This window comes from Falco punctatus (genome assembly GCF_963210335.1).
Source record: "Falco punctatus genome assembly, chromosome: 12".
NCBI lineage: Eukaryota > Metazoa > Chordata > Aves > Falconiformes > Falconidae > Falco > Falco punctatus.
In genome coordinates, this window is record NC_137592.1 from 22,394,863 (window position 1) to 22,415,496 (window position 20,634).

Here is a 20,634-nt window from a genome sequence, read left to right on the forward strand (position 1 = left end):
ATAATGAAGAGTTGTGGGCGTGGAGGTTTTTTTTTAATTTTGTCTGCTTTGATGAAAACAACTTGCTGTATATTCAGAAAAATCCACATGCTGGTAGATATTTAAATCACAAATGTTATTATGAATTATCTAGACCAGCCTCATTCCTTTTTCATGGGTAAATTAGTGCTTCCAGTGTATTAATTTGAGCACAATAGCTGCTCAGGTATTTTCATAGTTAGCTTTTTTTGGATGACATAAGATATTTGAAGAATGGTTGGGGTTTTTTTACCTCAGTTGCATCTGGGTAAAAGCTGTGTAGATATCAAAGACCCTCAGGAAAACGTGTACAGTTTTTTGGATCCGTGCCTAGCAAAGTTAATGGAAATTAGCTACAGCAAAATCCAGAAAGGGTTCAGTGTTGTCTAAACTGTTTCTGTCTTAAACTGCTCCCTTATACCTTATAAATGACTAAAGGCTTTTTATGGTCTGTACTACAGTTAACTTATATTGTTTAACATACAGAACTTTTGTAGAGGATGATGTATTCTATGTGACAGTTTTATTTATTTAGTTAGTTAGTAACTGTATTCATTTTTTTAAAAACAAGCTCTTTCAGCTCTTCATATTGTTTGTCTTAGTCATACTGCTTTGGGTTGTAAACCAGGCAGACCTCATAAACTTACCCAATCTGATGGGTTGTCCATCTCTAACACTTTCTACAGCTTTACCAGAAGATTATTCCTCCCCTTCCTAATTAAAACTGTTCCTCTATAGAGTTGACAGATAAGTTTGGTAGACAGAGGGAGAGTGAAAGGTAGATCTGATGAGACTTCCCTGTAGATAAGCTACAGCTCAATTAGAATTAATGAACGTGGTGTAAGAAGAGGGTAAGTTTGGTGACTTAACACAGAAGTTCAAGCTAGCATGATCATAACTGCTCCTTATTAAACTTGGCTGTTAACATGGATGCAGCAGCAAGATTTTGAACGTTTTCTCTGTGCACATACACTTAAACATTCTGAAAAGGCTTACGTTTTTCATATATTGGACCACACATTCCTGCATGTGCATTTCTGGAGGAGACAAGATATCCTCTACCTGTGTGTGAACTGAAGAAGAATGTTTTGGAAGTCCTTGGGCAGCTTTGGAGATGCAAAGTACTAGAAAGGGAAAAAGTTGTTTCACTAAGTAACTGTCAGTGTCTGTGAATATTTTTGTAATTATATTATCTACCCTTCTCCTATGATGCCCTAGTTTTCATCCAGAATTTTCAGAGAAAAATCTCTCTCTCTTTTCATACATGAATGTTTTCCATAATGTATGGAAGATTGGCTATTGCTGTATTGTGCATACAGCCTAATACAGAGTACTTTTCCTTGAAGCTTATCTACCCCCATTTTTGTGCTGACTCAGACTGAATCATACAATAGATATAGTTCTGACTGGGGCTAACATTAAATTTACCAGATATCTACTTTGCCGTAATATGTTAAAATTACATTTTTATGCTTGTAGCTGTCATGTATTTGAAGATTTGTCGCTTTACAACCTAGCAGTGGAAACATTTGTTTTGATGCTTACAAAGCTAGCAATTTAATTGTCTAGGAATGCCTTTGTAGGTCTGTTTTGAGCATGTGTTTATGTTGTTTCAGGTATCTGAACATGAATCCTGGTTCTGGCTGCAGCTATTAAGGATTAATTGCTGCTTTTTTTTCTTTTTTCTTTTTTTTTTTTTTTGGATGCTGCCATCACAAGACATTGTTTTCTGCAACATCACTGTTTATGACATGAAGGCTGAGCAGCTCCTGGTGTTTTCCTTAGTTCCTGTGCCCTGGCAAATGCTTATCACTTCACACAAAGCTTTCGGTCTTTTGCAGATTCAGGCACTATGTAAAGAGGCTTTCAGCCTGGGGACATGACGAACAAGTTATTTGTCCTTATGCAGTAATGAGACAGTATTTCCTTGTGATGTGCTATAATGTTCTTTAAAATGTGTTCTAACAACTGAATACTAGAGGAAGCTAAAATTTTCTCATCCTTCTTTCACCATCTTTTTGCAGTCTCCGTGCTGCAGTCATGTCTCAGGTGATAATGCAAAATACAGATTCAGAAAAATGTAAACTAGTAAATAGTGGAGAGAGACCTACTTTATTTGTATCATTAGAACAACCGTACCAAAAACTTTACAACAGGTATTGACGCTTCTTGAACATGAACAGTAATATTTGCACCGAAATATATTTGCGATTGCATGTTTATTTAAATCTTTTTGTATATGGAGGTATCTATTTATTAAGATTTATTGCTATAACCAGTTCTGATCTGATTCTAGAATCTTTCAGTAACGTCTTATTAATCAACCAAAGCATTAAGTTGTTTGATGCTTTTTGTTTTGTACTGAAGTGCTTTGCTCCATCTTGAAACCTATTGGATGGTATTATTCACTCCAGAAGCATGTTGTTACTGTTTATGTCCATCAGCAAATATTCATCAAGGAGTACATTTAATAAGAAAAGAGTTAAGACATAGAATATATAGAACTGTGTCTCGTAGTGGGGAGTCCAGAACTGGATACACATGGTCTTGCTGGAGTGAGTGCAGCAAAGGGCCACAAAAATGGTGAAGGCACTGAAGCATCTGCCATAAGAGGAGAGGCTGAGAGAGCTGGAACTGTTCAGCCCAGAGAAGAGAAGGCTCAGGCAGGGATCTTATCCATGTGTATAAATACCTAATTGTAGGGGTGAAGAAGGTAAAGCCAGACTCTTCTCAGTGGTAGTTACTGACAGGACAAAAGGCAATGGGCACAAACTGAAAGACAAGAAATTCTGTTTAAATGTAAGAGAATCTTTTGTTATGAGGGTAGTTAAACACTGGCACAGGTTGCCCAGCAAGGTTGTGCAGCCTCCATCATTGGAGATATTCAAAACCTGACTGGACACAGTCCTGAGCAGCCTGCTCTAGCTGGCCCTGTTCTGATGACCTTCCTAGGTAACCTCCAGAGGTCCCTTCCAACCTCAGCTATGATTCAACACCACTTTTTATCATGTAGTCTTACCAAAACTTCAGTGGCATTGTTAGGAGTTCTGGTAGATATTCTAAAATCTTTGGGGTCTCTTCTATAAGGTTTTGCACTTCTGTGTAAATGTTGTTTGTTGTAACTACAATGTCTTTTTCTAACATTGCTTGAAAAATTGTAGGGGTTGTTAACTTCATCTGCAGCTTTTGTTTTGCCCCTCAGGAGCGTTTCTTCTCACCAAGAATTCGTCGTCGACTTCATGCTGTCCTAGCATCTGTTAGCACTTCAATGTTGATTTTATCAAATCTAATATTTCTTGGAGGAAATCATGTTGGAAAAATCTACTGGAACAGGATCTTTATGGAAGGCAAGTTTATTTTTATGTGCTTTTTAGGTAATAGAACTTTGAAAATGTTACCTTGAGTGGGCTGAGCCAGGTTCTTCTCCCAGTGCACTAACCGGGAGTAACCTTTTTTCTGTTCCTGTTCAAAACCATCAAAAATATGTTGGACAAAATCTAAATAACTGTGCAGGCTGCGTGACTGCAAAGAAACGTTGCCTTTCTCCCATCGAGTCTATAAAGAGAGTTATCAGGCTTCTCTGTCAGTGAAATCACCAAAGATCAAATAAGTGTGTGACAAGTTAGTCAGCTTGAATTTCTTATTTTTCTTCCTGCTCTGCATTTCATGTACATCTGTAAGAACAGGTGTGTTAAAGCCAACCCCATAGATTCTGTGGAAGGTTAGTGAATGAGTTCTGCATACTACGGCATAGGTGAGCAATTAAGGGGTTTTTTTGTAGTGGATTTTTTGTAAGGGTGTAGGGACCTCCTAACTTGAGGATGAGATTTGAGGACAGGGGAACTTTGCTGCTAGTATCAGTCTGTGGTGTTTCTGAATAAGTGGTATGCAGCATTGTGCTGTGAGCTGACTCAGGAGACAAATCCAGCTTTGGTATTTTTGTCAGAGCTCACTTCTTAGGTTCTTGTTGCTGCCAGAGCCCCACCTTGTCAAATAAAGATCTTGTAAAGGTGTGTTTCTTGCTCATGAGGGAGGTACTAATAGGTTTCTGTGCACAGAAGTACTGTCCTACAAAGACCACCGTTCGTCTGTTGCTCCTTCATGCAGTGTTTTTTCCTCTTTTTTCTTGCAAGGGTTTGGAGGTTAGCTCTGGAGTTCCAAGGTCCTACTTAAGCAACCTAAAATAATTAAACCCTTTAAGAGGAAGTTATATACATAAATTGAATGATTTATCTTCTGAGTTCAAGCAAAAGAACCCATACAAACAGCCCTAAGGAAGATACATTTTCAGCATAAAATATAGTGAAGCTTTTTGATAATACTAAACAGAGATGGGGTAAAATACTTGCTAATGTTTGGGTTTTACTCTTAAAAAGTGTGAGATTTATTTTCTGTTCTCTTAAAAAGTCTTCATTTTCTCTTAAATTGTTTCCTCCCAATTAGTTGGCTAATAGTTTCAGTAGAAAAAAATAGCAGCAGGATTAACTTTGGAAGTAAAGTTAGACATCACTTCTTATCTATTAAAAAAAAAGCACTAGTGAAATTGTCCATTTCAGGTTTATAGCTTCATGCATATTATTTTCTTAATGCAATTTGTGTATTATAAATGGAGAAAGCACGCCTTCCTTTTTGGAAGGATTAGCAGTTGACAGAATGCTGGGGTTTGTGTCTGATGAAGGACAATGTTTCAGCAAGTAGAACAGTATTTAATTAAACCAGATCAATTATTGATTGTTTTTCTAGATTTGGTTTGGTGGGGGGGGTTTAATAGTTCTTTGGTCTATTGCTCTGCATATGGCTTGAGTACTTATAGTTACTTCGGTATTAGGTAACAGGTTGTCAATGATGGGAATAGCAAATTAGTTTAGTCATTTGCAACTTTGTTTCCATGAGATGTTAATCAAATTATTTTAAGAATGTAAAAGCTTTTGCTTAGTGCAGCTTATACTCTACTAGTAGAAATCTCAGTGTTAAGCTTTATATGCCTGTATCCTTAGATCACACAAATGACTGTGAGCATATTCTATTACGGCATTATGGTTCTGACAACGCAAGTGTACAAACTTAAATATCCTTTAAGATCTTATTGCATCAGCACGCCTGCTCCATCGTGTTTTTTCTGCTGTGGAACAAATGCTGAGATTTGAGGGCTAGTCAAATCCAGAAGGACTATCCAGAACTATGGTCTTAAATTTAAAGTAAATTTAAGTGCTGGTCTGTAGGAAATGTAACAAAAATCTACACATATATTTGGAGAGTGCAATGCTAGAAGATAAAGATAAATTTGTGTATAGTCTGCACTGTTTTGGTGAATCCAATTCAGCAATATATTCAGACCAAACTAAATACTACAATATATACTCCTTGGTCATTCTTTTGTCAGCCCAAGGACAGATGAAATGATCTAGCTGCTTGCTTTTAACTGAAGTTTTTACCATTACCCTCGTTAAAAAATAAATGTGGATTTGCTTGACTTGTTTGAAGAAGTAAGGGTGGTCGTACTGGGTAAGTTCTGTGGGGCAGGGGATGTTTCATTTGAGTTTTTATTTTCACACTTTCTGGTGTGATGCAAGCAATACAAAGTTCCCATGCATGAAGATTTTCTCTTGTGCACTATGATATTGAAGAACTTTGATAAGCACAGATGTTGACCTCTGTGGAGGTTTGACCCTGACTTAATACTCTATCACTCCCCTCCTCAACTGGACCAGGGAGAGAAGAAAAGGACAGGGAGATCACTCAGCAATTACCATCACAGGCAAAACAGACTCGACTTGGGGAAATTAGTTAATTATTACCATTCAAATCAGAGAAAAAAAACACCTTCCCTCTACTCCTCCCTCCTTCCCGGGCTTAACATAATTCCTGATTTCTCTACGTCCTCCCCCTGAGAAGCACAGGGGAACAGGGAATGGGAGTTGTGGTCAGTTCACATGTTGTTCCTGCCGCTCCTTCCTCCTTATACTCTTCCCCTGCTCCAGCCTGGGGTCCCTCCCACAGGAGACAGTCCTCCATGAACTTCTCCTACATGGGTCCTTCCCAGGGGCCACGGTTCTTCACAAACCGCCCCACGGGGGTCCCTCCCACGGGGTGCCGTCCTTCAGGAGCAGACCGCTCCAGCGTGGGTCCCTGCAGGGTCACAAGCCCTGCCAGCAACCCTGCTCCAGCCTGGGCTCCTCTCTGCATGGGGCCACGGGTCCTGCCAGGAGCCTGCTCCAGCGTGGGCTTCCCACGGGGTCACAGCCTCCTTTGGGCATCCCCTGCCCTGGCGTGGGGTCCTCCCCGGCTGCAGGTGGGGATCTGCTCCCGCTGACCTCCATGGGCTGAGGGCACAGCCTGCCCCACCGTGGGCTCCACCGCGGGCTGCCGGGGCATCTCTGCGCCGGTGCCTGGAGCCCCTCCTGCCCCCCATCCTGCACTGACCTGGGGGGGCTGCAGAGCGGTTGCTCTCGCATAGTCTCACTCCTCTCTTCTGCTGGCACAGATTTATTTATTTATTTTCCTTCCTAATATGTTATCCCAGAGGTGCTACCACCATTGCTGATGGTCTTGGCCTTGGCCAGCAGTGGGTCCATCTTTGAGCCAGCTGGCATGGGCTCCATTGGACATGGGGGAAGCTTCTGGCATCTTCTCACAGAAACCACGCCTGTAGCCCCCTTGCTACCAAACCGTTGCCATGCAAACCCATGACAACCTCCCATCAGTGTCTTGTCAAGAGTAGTCAAGAAATCTGGCAAGGGATTTTTTTTTTACTGAAGCTGAAGATGTACATGATGCACTTCTAGTTTTGCTCTTTGGTTACTGAAGAGGATCCGCTGTGTTCTTTTGCAAAGACTGAGTGTTACCAAAAACCTATACAGGTGTCCGAGGGTGGGGAGAAGAGGACATGGGTATGACAGCGGCTAAATCCCAGGACAGCACAGTAAGTGCAAGGAGGACCGTGCAAGTGAGCTACCTTTGTTATCAAAGCTTTGTGGATTGCTTTTTAGGAACAGGATTTAGATAAGGTGGTTTCTCATATGTGGTAAGCTTTGGATGCTGCAGTGCCACTTGCTATGCCATAGTTATCCCTTCTTTTTTCCCAGAGTTCTTGCTTGACTGGTACTTGAACTCTTCTGCAGTGCCTTGGCACTTTCCACAGCTTCCGACTCCCACTGACAATGAGAGTTTATATTTGAATATGCCAGGTAGAATTTTTAGCATTTGCTCTAATCTTGTGAAAAAGAAATTAAATCTATTTGCCTTTAAAATGAGAGTAGGGTATGTGTGTCTTACATGCACGAGTATTTGTTTTTTAAATTTGCTCTCAAACTATTCAGACCAGCCTTTGTGCTTGTTTCTAAAACTTAACTTGGCCCCATAAGTCATTTACAAAGAGAAAAGTTCCCACAGCAAGCGTTTGCTTTTCTCGTATGAGACAGTGTCATTCTAATAAGAAAGCAGGAGAAATATCTTCTGTGTAACAAACTGGTTTTAATCCTGTATTCCAAGTGATACTTCACTTCAAAATGAGAGACTCCAATGAGGGAGGTTCTCTTTGGCTGGGCTTTCTCCTGGGACCAGCACTGTGCAGTGCTTTTAGTTAAGAGGCTGAATTATCCTAGCAAGCATGGCCAAAGGCATTAAGATGGGCCGGGGATACAAGTATATTGGGTGATAAAAGTATAAAATGCTTCCTGCCCTTTCTCTGGTTTGCAAGGAACAGAGCCCAGATCAATAAGGAAAGCACACAGTGCATGTCAGGTGTGTTGTACTTCGTAAAGCTGTCTGGAAGTTGGACAGCCATCATTTAAGTTAATTATAAACCAGTACTTTAGCTTTCTGATTTACCTTGCTAAATTGTGAAGAATGCCTCTCTTGAGGGCAGTGCATCCCACATACATCTGTCTTAGCATGGGATGAGATGCATTGTCACTCTTCCCTGAACTCAGAGGCATTTTGTACCAGGTAGTTTAGATTAGATTGAGCTAAGAGTGAATTTCACCCTTGGTTAGAAATTATTTACCACAGGAGTACAGAATGGCTGGCTGGGCAGAAGTCTTGCAATGAAGGGTATCTGACTGTCCTACCAGACTGCAGTCTTTGTGCATCAACAGTGTCATACCACTTAAAACAAAAATAGACCATACGCTAAGATGCATTGACAGCAGTGTAAAATGCATAAAATAACCTCTTCTCCTACATGATGTCCTGAAGGTTAAAGTTAAAATATGTCTGGTTTTGGTTATTGCATATTAAAAAAATAATGATCATCTGACAGGGAGAAGGATATACAGCCAAAGTGATTGGAAGCGTAGGAGCCATGACCCTGGCATTGTTTTGTTTTGTTTTGAAAGTATTGAGGGGAGAAATAGGTACACAGAAGCTTCTACAAAGAAAATGTTAACAAGCTGTTCTGTATTGCTGGTGAGGTCAGGAGAAGAAAAAACCCTGTAAATTGTAGCAAGAAAGCTTTAGTTGAGGTGGGAGAAACTTTCAAACCGTAAGGCGTGGAAAGTATTGATAAATGTTACCTAAGTAAGCTGTTGATTGTCATCTTTGGAGGACAGTCTCCAGGTAGACAAAATCTGTCAAGCAATGTAGAAAATACTGATTTCATCATGGTGTAGGAGGAACCTCTGATGGGCCTCTAGACCTGTTCCAAGATCTGTTTTCTTTAGGTGGTTTGTCAACAGATACAGCTGTTTATGTAGAAGAGAAATCTGCGTACAGCACAGCAGGATTTTTCTTTAGATTTATGTATTTCTTCAGTAAGTTAAGGACCATGGTAATGTGCAAAAATGCAGTTTCAGTAACATTTTATAACAGTTTCTTTTTGAAGTTCGATGATCGAATGAGGGAAAAAAAGCCCATAGTGCTGCGGCTGAGGTGCACCTTAGTGGAAATCATGGTGCAGTTTTAAACTACCAACAAATACTGTCATGGAGATGTCTGAAATTATTTGCAGTTTCTTGCTTGCTCTTTTCTTCTAGCATTTAGGATTAAATGCATCGTGTTGTATATGAATATTTCATTAGATAAATTTCTGAGAGCATTTAAAGCCAACTGTACTATGCAAAACTAAAGCTTATTTCTCAGTGTCCAATATTTGTGCACTAATTGAGGATGGTAAAGCCTTTATTTTGCCTCCAGTTTTCCCTTTTGGCTTGCTTTGAAGCAAAATCAGGTTTTATGCTGATCAGAATTCAGTTATTTGGTTAATTCACAGGGAAAAGAAAAGACTTTCTCATATACTACTGGGTGATTACCTGACCTACTTTATGGAGGCAGAAAGCCTTTGGACTTCTTCACAGCTGGGCAGCACTATCTCAAACTGTATTTCACAGGACATCTTAAGACATGGATTTACATGTGGAAATTTCCATTATAATGGCATACAAGATTCAGAGTTTTGGGTGAACCAAAGAGTTTGGTGTAACATATTTGGTGTAACATGCATAAATGTGTAATTTTTGGCTTGCTTTGGCAGAACCACTAGACCATTATCTTACGACATCAAATTAAAATGATGCTGTTTGCTAATGACAGTATATCACACTGCTGAAGATTATTCTCAGGATTTATATTTACTTTATGTAAATAATTTAGTGAATGGAATTGAGAGTGGAAAGGTTATCTCAGGATCCTTCAAGGCATCATCCTGGGTTGCTGTTACATTTAGAAGTATTGCCCTTGATTTTGAAGACTCTGAAATTAAGTCCTTTTTTTAAAAGAAGTCACTTGTATACTAGTGGTTGAGATGCCTTTCTATGTTCAACAACTATATTATTTAGAAACCATGAGTTACTTATTGTGTAGTTCCAGTGCTGTATGAGATGCCAATAACAAAAAAAGATGAGACTCCTGTATCAGTTGCTATATGCTCTTGTCTGGCTCATGTAAGGTCATGTCTACACATTAGGTATGTTGCTGATCATATGCCTCATTTGTTGCAATAATAAGTGTAGGAAAACCAGCTCAGAATGATCAGCAGTTCATACAACACCGTTTCTCCCTTCAGAATATCTGAATATTGCTAGTTGACTTAGTTAACAGGTTTGACGCATTTTAAGAGCTGAAGGAAGCTAACAAAAGGAGTTGGAACAAAGTAGTTAGAACTCGTTACTAAACAGGGATTTGTTGGACTTTTTGACTCTGAGTTGTTTCCAGGTTATGTATAATGATGTATTAGGAGCAATATTGCACTTCAACAACTTCTGAGGTTGGTAGCAGCAATATCTGTAAACATCTAGCTATGAAGGGGCTTAAATGTGCAGGAAGAATGAAATCATGTATTGAAGAACCTCAAAGGAGGCCACAAGACCTGTCAGCTGAGGCATCCCTGTGACTGTGTGATACTTTGCTGTCCATTCTGTGCATCTCTTGCAAAGCCTTCATTCAGATTTCTTTGCAGCTGAAAGAAAAAAGAGGGCTACTTAATGGTTGTGCAGAGTTGTCATCATTTGTTTTTCATGTGGCCCTTGTTTTGGTTTGGAAGCTTCTGCTGTAGAGTAAGTAGCAGGCATATGGACTTCCAGCACTCCTGTTCCTCCAGACTTTCTCTTTCACTGAAAAATCCCACTCAGTGCTGTTATGCAGAAACTTACTTAAGGTCATATTTCCCAAAAATACATTTATGAATGCTATATTGATGGATTGCATAATTTAGAAAAATAATACATAGTGGCAGGAATAGTACTGAAGTTGTCACATTTTTCCAAATGATTCATTCCTTTTCATGCACAAAGGAAACTTGTTTTTACAATCATTTATATGACCTTGCTTGGTGGGTGCAGTTCATTGTGAACTGAACTGGCAAAATACCAAGAAAAATGAATTTTGGTCTGCAGTAATAAGGAGGCAGTGATTTTTATTTTTTTTTCTCTTTCACCTCCCAAAGGGTGGGAGCTGTATAAAAGCAAATATTCACATGATTTTGGGGGGATTTTCATTAGAGTTGAAACAATAAAGCATGTTCTGCCATTTTCTATTGAATCATGTCAATTTGAGCCTCTATTCTGTGTGAAAACTGTTGGAGCATTGCTATGTTTAAATTCAGCTGTTGCTGTTCAGTCTCTGTAGTTTACCATTTATCTTTACAGTCTTAGGACCTGATCCTGCAATCATACCAATGCAGAAAGGTCCATCTATCTAGAAAGTCCCAGAACATGTGCAGACACGTCTGCTAGGATCAATATGATTGCAGGGTCAGAATCAGTCACAAAGAATAAACTTCCCATATACCATGTTAAAAGCTTTTATTTTAATTATGGCATTTCCAAGTACAAAAATGCAGGGGAGTCTACACTGTGACTGCATGTTCAGCGTTGTGCATTATGTTGTGTGTGACTTAGAGAACTAAGTAAACTACAACGCACACAGAAAATAAGGAGTTGTTCCTACATTGCAATGCCTCTTTGGCAATCTACAGCTCTTTTATAAAAAGATAAGTTTGCTATTTAATGAGCTTTCCTGTTCACAGTCCAAACGTCCCCAGATCTTCAATGACTTGGGCAAGGTTTGTACAACCTTTTTCTTATCATTGTAATGATGCCAGTAAAGTGTAGGATGGTATGATGAGCTGGTGTAGTGGGTTGGCCAAGTCCATCATACAGCTGTAACCTTGCTGGTAGCAATGTTTTGTGTGGAAGCTGGAATGAATGATACTGCCAAACATGCCTGTTCTGCTGGTGTAGTAGATCAGTATGCGCTGTTTTAGCATAGCCTTTAGCTGCTTGAATGTGTAGACTCTTCGTGCCTTTAAACACAGCACGAACATAAAATATAAAACTAGTTTTTGTCTTAAAAAGCTTAAAATTGCCATGACTTCATGACTGCTTGTCAACATGTAATTCAGCTTGTAATTCCTATAGCAGGTCTCAGCAAAGAAGTGGGAGGATGGGAATGGTTTTAAAATTCATGGGAGAATGGGGTTTGGGGTGTTTTTTTGAAATATCTTGTAACACCTCTAAAATGTCTTTCTCTTTGGGGTCCTTATGCGTATAATATACAATGACAGATGTGTCAAAGGGCCATGTAAGAATACCCTTGGAACCACATTTTTTTTGCAACTGTTCGTTGGGAATTGCTAACAAGACAGCAATAGGACTCCTCATTCCCCCTGTGAGTTGTAGATTACACAGGAGGGACTGGGGCTGAGGGCTGCCAGAGGGAGCAGTGTTGTTGCTTCCAGAAGCAGCAGTGGAAGATGGGAATGTGGCTGTGGATATGTCATCTCTTTTTTGCTACAATTACCATCAAGAGTAATTTTTGAGGATAGTTAGCTTTATTTTCCACTCCAGGTCCTGCTCGTCCTCATTGTTAAGGGGAGAGATACAGTTTTGGCCATATATTGCAGAGGAAGTAGTGATGGCTGTTTGTCTTCCCTGCCATCGCACTTAAGAGCCATGAAAAATAGCCCAGCCAACAGCCTTAGGAGGGCAGAGGATGCTCACAGTTTTGCCTTCTCATTCCCCTGTATTTTTGCCATACACAGAAAAAGTCTCACTAACATAGCCTGGTATAAAATACTTGAATTGCTGTTTTGTACTTACTCTATCACTATGCTTATTGGGAAATTTGAACGTAAATTAACTCATGGATGTGGTGGCACGTATGTAACTGATTAATAAGAGCTATAATTTCAGCTAAGACTTGCAACCATTGAGAGAAGTTCTCTGAAGAATGATGCAATCTTTTTCTTTTCCCTTGTTCAGAAATTTTGAGCAGTCTTGTAGCTGCTACTTCTTTCCTATTGTTGAATCCTGTTTCTTTCTTCTGTCAGCTTCTTTCATCTGTCTTCAAATGTGAACTAGTCCTGACTCTTTCACTTTTTTCAAATGCTTATTGAGAGAACAGTTCCCAAATACAGAAAGTAACTATCTAACAGCAGGAACTGGAACTTCAGCTGTATTTAGCTTTACAGTCATTGAGACTTTCATGACAACTTTCTAAATTGTTTATTTCCTGAAAAGTGATGTTAACACAGCATTGTGGGGTTCCACAATTACTGCCACTTGGAGCATGCTAGATCAAATTTTCTCAGCTTACAGGAAAAGAAGACACTTTTTTTTCCGAATGCCAGCCCTGCATATCAGCTTGAGGTTGGAAATTCAAGCTGTGTTCATTGTGGCTCTTGCATGTCTAGCAGCAAAGCCCGAGATGCTCTTAACAATTCTGTTGTGAAGGTGCATGGGCCACAGAGGAGGCTGATCCTCTTCTAAAAGTTGCATTGCCTGTGCAACAGGAATGAAAAGCAGTTAAGAGCTTATCTTTCTCAGCAAGGATGCTTGACAGGAGTTTTTGCTATGCTATAGTGGAGTTCTGCTGCATAAATAGGCAACTTTTTTACACTAATGCTGTTTTGTCTATGATTCTGTTCTGGGTTCACAAGCAAAGATAGTTGTTTCATACTATTTTAGCATCTTTCTTTTCATCTCTGTATGAATTCATTTCAACCATCCTTAAATAGCCACTGCTTTAAAGAATAGAAGAACTAAAAGTACAAGAATCCTGCAAAAACAGACTGATTTGATTAGGTTGTGTCTCACTGTCTTGGCAGTTCATTTTTTGTGTAGAGTTTTGAGTTGGGTGTTGGTGGTTTTTTGAGAGGGAGAGAGCAAAACATTGTACCCATATCTGATAAGATTTATATACTTACCCCCCCATAAATGCTGGCAGTTCTGTGAAACTAGCATACATCATTAGGTTTCTTACTAAATGGCATGCTGTGGCATGGTTTTTTAGTGCACTTGGTCCGAGTCTACAAGGCTCTGAAACTGTGCAGAGTTGGGATTTAAGTTCATGCCCAACATGGAATATATCAAAATTTATGTGGACTTGATCAAACCCTTTGGCAAACGGCACCATACAGTGGAGCAAACTGAGCTCTGATGTCCTAAAGGAAGCACCAGGAGGGTAGAAGTGTGTCTTCCCCCTAAACAGCTGAGATTTTTTGATCTTGCTGTTCAGTGTGGCACCTGTAAAGGATGGATAAGCAGGGAAACATGAGTGTCTACTACTTTTTTTGATCTCTTTGGGCACTGTCTTCCTCTGAGAAAATGGAGAAATATCTGTCTCTTAACTCCTAAAACCTCAGTTCTGTGGGCTGCAGAGGCTGCCTGCATCCCTGGTATACGGTGCTCTCCAGTGCTATCATGTGTGTGACTTCCAGTGACCATTGAATACACGGTTTTGAAATGCACGGGCCAGGACTGCCTAAGCTCTGTGAGGCCAGTTGGATTTGGAGTACTAAATGGCCCAGTTCCCAGAGTCAAGTTCAATAATTCCAGAAACATTACATTTTTCTGTTAGTGCGTGTATGTGTGTGTGTGAGTAACAGAATGCAGCTGAGATACTAGGCTAAATAAAAGCAAAACATATTGATGTCTTAAATGCAGTTGTAAAGTTGGAGGTCATTGTAAGTATTTCCAGTTATTGTTGCAAATGACATCTGATGCTTGCTGTTCACTCTGTAGTGAAATAGTTACAAACTTCAGAGCAGGGAAATTCCTTCAAGAATGTTTCTTCCAAGAAAGTAATGGACTTCTAATATTAGGGTAGTTTTTATTTAATAAAGTGTCTTCCATTTTATCTTTCCCTTTTCTCATTTCTAAATTTCCTAATACAAGGACAGCATGTACTGAAACCCAGTTGTGACTCATTAGGTTGGGGATATCTGCCTAGGTGTTGAGTTTTCATTGTTAGTAGGTTAGCTTAAAAGCCTGATACAAATATCTGAGTCCTCCATGCTTTAACAAGATCCGTTTTATTTCTGACAGTTGTCGAGATAGATACCCGAGTTTGTTTTCCACAAATCACTGTCAAGCTGCCAGACCCATGTATTCTTGCCCATTCTACTAGTTAGCAATAAATGGTGTGAGTCATTTGTAGCTAAAGAGTAACACACCAGTATTTAAGTGTCTTAAGTAGAAAACATGCTCTAACAACTGATTTATTTGTTTTGATACCTTTTTTTCAAGCTGCTTCTTTATTTTTGCAGCTTGCATGCAAAACCAGATAAAAAACATCATAGGTTTATTGTATTGTTAAAATTCACGCTCCTAATCATATAATAACATTGGACTATTGACTTTTATTACTTCTGTCCTCTTTCATGTGGTTTTTGTTAGACCCACAGGTAAGCCTTCTATCAAATATAATAATCCTTCTGTAAATGCTAACTTAGGCTTTGAAGCAGTCCTGAGAGAAGAGTGACTTCTGTATTGTAATACAAAGTATCAATAAAAATTCTCCCGATGATGGGACTTCTATGTCTGAATAAAGATTTATCTTGCATCTAGATTGGAGAAACCTTCAAAGAGAAACCTCTTTAGAAATAGTAGTAAAGTGTTATTGAAGTAGTTGCATCGTTCAGAAGGAAAGCCATCATCTTTAGTAGTTCTTAACATTGAAAGAAAAGTGTGTGTCGTTTTATTACCTGCAGGTTAATATGCATCCTGCAGTGAGGAATAGTTTGCAAATAACTGAAAATATTTCAAACTTGTACCTTGTGATTGTGATGCTTTGCCAGCCCTTCTGTCTGTTAGTAGTATTTATAGTGAAGGCATCTTCTGTTTCATGATTTGTACATAAATAGTTGAAAACCATCTTATCAGATATTCTTGATGCTATCCCAGTTGCTATTACCTTTAATTTAAAATGCTTAAAATGGTGATCCTTATTCTAGCATGTCTGTTGCACGGAGCTGAGAAAGTTTTTATATTCCTTCATTTCTGTGTATAAAAACTGCTTCAGTTATGTTTTTAGTGTAGCAAATCAGAAATTAAAACATACATGTGGAACAATATAGTCTTCAAGACATGGGCACCATTAATTACAGATGAAGTCCAGTGTGTGGATATCTTACTTTTTACTCCAGTATCGAGACAGGAGACAACTTGCTCATTCTTGCCTAAATAGCATATTTAAATGTTTAAGAACATTCTGCCTGTACATGGAAAATTAAATGGCTGAAAAACTAGAGAATTACTAATGGCATGTACACTCTTCCACTTTAGCTTAAGTTCAATTTTTTTCCAGGTCAGGAGCAACTGAGGGTTTGTACCACCTGACAGTTTTTTCTGTGCCTCTGGTATACAAACTGGGAAGAAGGGTTCACATAGAATTGCTGTTGTTTAGCAGGAATTCAGCAGTATTCAGGTAGGTCTGCAGGCTGCTTTAGCAGTGGAATAAGCTTGGAGACTGAACTCTCGCTCTTGTCAATAGTTTGGTCATTTGAAACCACAGCTCTTGCATAAAAGCTATGAAAAAAGTTAGGCATTCAGTTTTTGTCATGTGCCAGATGTGCCTGAAGCAGCATTCACATGGTGGTTTGGATATTATTTCCAGTAGCCAAAGCAGTCTCACTCTAGCTGATCTTATTCCTTATCCTTATTCTGATCCCTTACTAAAGATATCCTAACAGAATGAGATTCTCTGTTCCAGTATTTTCTTACAGAGACTGGTTACAGCTTCATCAGAAATAACATGACATCTGCATGACTAATACGGGAAGTGCCCCTGTGAGTTGACATGTAGAGCCCAAAGAAGGATCAATTGAGACCCTCAGGGGAAAACCATCACTAGAGCCCTGATGGAAAACCATCAGTATTCCCCAAAGAGCCTTTTAACATTAATTGACTCATAATTCTATGAGAGCAGATTACTGTATTTAGCACCTGGGTTTTGTCCACATGCCAGAAACCACACTGAGGTGTGTAAATGGTATTGTGCCCAGTTTAATACAACCCTCATAATGTGATTTGGCCAGTGTTGCATATTAAGTCAGGGGCACAATTAGATGGCGAAATCAGGAATCGTCAGTCCTATTCACTAAATCCTCCTTCCATGAAAACATAATGGTTATAACTTGAGCTCCCTAATTAATTTCTTGTTGCAGGCAGCCATACGATACACTGATAATGGCTAACCTTACCAGTGGAGAGGAGGGGTTTCACGCCAGACATTGAGGATCTGTCTGCATTTTTCTTGGATGGGCATGCAGGAGAAACAGAGGAAACAGTATTGGTTAGTTAGATGGGACTAATTCAGTTCTTACAAGTAAGCTGTGGCTGAAGACCCTCAAAGGTCTTTTAAAAAAAAGTGCAAATATTCTTTCAGCATTGTGGCAGACTGTCATGTGGACCGAGTTTTAGCACGTTGGCCAGCTCTGGCACACTCAAAGGGCTGTCTTATGTGGTATCATGTATCATGCTAGCACTCGGTACCAGATGCTTGGGGAAAAAATGTGTAAGGAGCAGGGCAGGTCTGGATTGTGCAGGAATGCAAAAGCTTTTGTTACAGTGAGAACCAGTACACCTCAGTCTGAGCAGTGCAAGCTAGAAGGGGCAAGGTTGTGTAGATACGGTCCTTTTGCTTCTCTTTTAGCAGGACTGGGGAAGTTCTTGGCAGGAATGAAAGCTTCCTGGGCCTCATTGATAATCTGATCAGTTAATTTGTTGCTGACTTTGACTATGGTGAATACCCTCATGCATAGGGCAAGACATAATTTCTGGGCAGTACTGCATAATTGCGTAGGGTAGTACATAATGTTACACCTCTCTGGAACAGCAGGATTTAATTTCTGTGATGGATGTAATGGAACTGAGGAAGCAGTCATTATTTCTTTATCTTACAAATATGGGTTTAGTTTCTGCACTCTACTATTGACAGAGGAGTCAGATATTTTGACTTAACAACTAAAGCATGAGAACAACAAAAGACATAAGCTAATTAGTATTGTTTTGACTGCTGCTCTGAAGGAATGGAGCTGTATTCTCAGTTCCTCCTAAAGCTCCAGTGGAGATTAAAAGATGATGATGCCTATGAAGGAGGACAGAAAAAAATAAATGGAAACACAGATCCAGCCAAAAGGTCTGGCCTAAGCATTTCTCCACACTACAAATTCATGCAGAATAAACCTTGAAGAGAGACGTGCATTGTCTTCACATTTTCCTCCATGGCTTTTGCATAAGCTTTTCACTCTTTCTTTGCATGGAGAAAAGCTGTTGCCCATTTCCTTTTATTTCACTGGTTTGTGGAGCAGACAGTCACACTGCAAAGTAGCACAAGGAACATGGATGCTGTATTGTGCAGCACAAGATACCAGTGGGATCAGCAGCTTGCTGCAAGAGCACATTCCATTGAATGAATAAGTTATAACTACTTAAAAATGTAATATGGACCAACACTTTAAATCTATAAAAGCAGAGTGCAGATTCACATCTCACGGGTAGCTGCTTCAGCTTGCATGGCTGGCACTGACACAGCTGCCAGGGATAACCTCAGCAAGGTAACTGGCCTTGGCACTGTAATGCAGCTAGTACAAATTGTAGTTAGGGGCATTTTTCTTTCTTTCTGCTTTTTTGTTTTGTTTTGTTGGGGTTTTCTTAATGCTTTGTAAAAGGGTAGGTGCAGATCGCCTTCTGTAGCACCAGGGGTGGTTCAGAGCTTCTGGTGAAGATCTAAATCTGTGAAATTACTGGCATCTGCTATCTGAGATACTAATACATCCAAGGAAGTGCTATTCTGACTTTGTCCAAATTCTTGTTCATCCCCTTTCCTTCAAGTTTTAAAATTATTCTTTTTTCTTTTTCTTCTTCAACACTTTCAATCATTGCTGTTCTGACCGGCTTTGCTGGCAGCTCTCGATAGTTGAGTCAGCTGCAAAGGCCGTCTCCCAAGGCTGCAGGATTGTGGAGCCAGTATTGAGGGAAGTGCATCAAGGCAGTTCATGATTTAATCCTTTTCAATATGTATAACAGCACATAACCATGAATGCCAGTTAACAAATCCAGTAGATATCCAAGAACACTTTGTTTTAAAGATCACTTTTTTGTGGTAAAAACTTTGATTTGGGTTAATACTGGGTTTTGTGTTGGACCACAGCCTTTGTTGGTGTTGTAGAGGCAACACCTTTGTTGGTTTGTACAGAGAGGCCAAAGCACAGGGTGCATTAATGCAGCTTGTGAATTACACACATGCTGATTTATTTGAAGTGTAAACTAAATCTTTTGTGATCATTGTTAATGTCACATAGAGAAACACAGCCTGTGAAAGTTGCTTCAGCTATCAAAACTCTCATGTCCGTTACAGCTGGAAACATAGGGTTTTTTCTTGTCAGTGTTGATTTGCTGAAAAGAAGTTCTGTGGACAGGAGAGAAACAGCTCTTTGGGCTCTCTAATAATGAAGACAACTTTTTCATTGCTAGTAGAGGTTAGAGCACCTGTAAAGCTTTCCCAGTTTCTGCTGAAACTGGTAACCTACAACAGCGGTCATCAGGCTGTAGACTGCAGAATGCAGTAGACTACTGTAGTTTAATGAAGTCCAGCTAAGATCTAGCAAAGATGTAAAGCCTGCAGGCTCTAGCTGTGCTACCCTGACCATTTGTTCTTTTACTCTTTTACTTTATTTCTAAACCAAAAGATACTTACTTATTACATGTAGGGTGACTTGTTTCTCTGCTGTGTTGAAAATGTGTTCACCATTTCGAAGTGAAACATCATAAAGTAGAACACCATTTGGCTGTATTTCTCCTTCATTTACCTTAAAAAGATACAAAACCCTTAGAAAGGATCAAAAAGTATGTAAATTCCTACAAAATATGTAATCTGGAATAAAACCCAAACTGTATTGTCATCTCAAATTTTTACAGATATGTACTGTCCCTGGCAATATCCCTTTCTGTATGTTTTTTCCCTAATTCCCTCAACAAACCAACCAACCAGTGGGATGAGCCTTTATTATCATTATTAGTAGCAGATCTGGCTCCAGGAAAACATTCACCAGTCTGACTTCATCAACACTCACGTTTTACTGAAATACCACAAGACTTAGTAAGGCTTTGTGTTTAGCAGATAGTGTACTTGCAAGGCATGAAAGGAGGCACGTTACCCTTATTTTGTTCTTTTGTTCATATTTTAATCCTTTTAAATCCTTTTTTTTAGTCTTTTCCAGAGAAGAATTAAATACTTGACTATTTTAGTGATTGCTTTTAGCTGTTGATTCTTTGTCAGATTGTTCTTTTGACAGTTTCAGATTTTTCCTGGCGGTCACTGAAAGACATCAGAATTCACTCTGGGCTAGAGTACATGTTGGGGGTGGCCTGTCACTCTTGGCTGACTAGCAGACTGACAGTAGCTCTGCAATAACTGTCACAGATCAGTGACCATTTAGGATATCATGGATTTTGTGGGTTGTGCCCCTCCCAGTGCCAGTACCAGCATAAACATGTCTTGATATAGGAGAGTAAGAATGGTTTGAGGACATCAAAGAGCAGACAACTGCCTGAGGAGACTGAGTAGCATACAAATGACAAATGAAATGATGCATTTGGCACTACTAGCATTATTTTTTGGACAATGTATTCAGGAGGAAGTAAATCAATAATGGGATTTAAGAAGCACAGAAGGAGATCTCAGTATAATCAATTACATTCACAAAGTTGTTACCAAATGTCTATAGATACTACAGCAGCAGGGTGGATTTTTGTGTGAACTGCAAACAGCGTACTCAGACTTTTAACTGTTGAGCATTGTATTGCTACAGTATCTGTTGAAGACGGCATTGGTACTTTGCATTATTTTCATCATTCGCCCTACTCCTTTAGGGAACTGAACAGGTTTTCCCACACTGTA

The 20,634-nt window shown here is 39.5% G+C and overlaps 1 protein-coding gene across 1 annotated transcript in view; it reads left to right on the forward strand.

Moving 5' to 3' along the window:
* HHAT (hedgehog acyltransferase) overlaps positions 1–20,634 on the forward strand; it is a 162,671-nt gene that overhangs the window by 89,736 nt on the left and 52,301 nt on the right. The window contains exon 11 of the mRNA XM_080408664.1: positions 3,221–3,365. Within this exon, the coding sequence (XP_080264790.1) occupies positions 3,221–3,365 (145 nt within the window). The remainder of the gene's footprint in view (positions 1–3,220; positions 3,366–20,634) is intronic.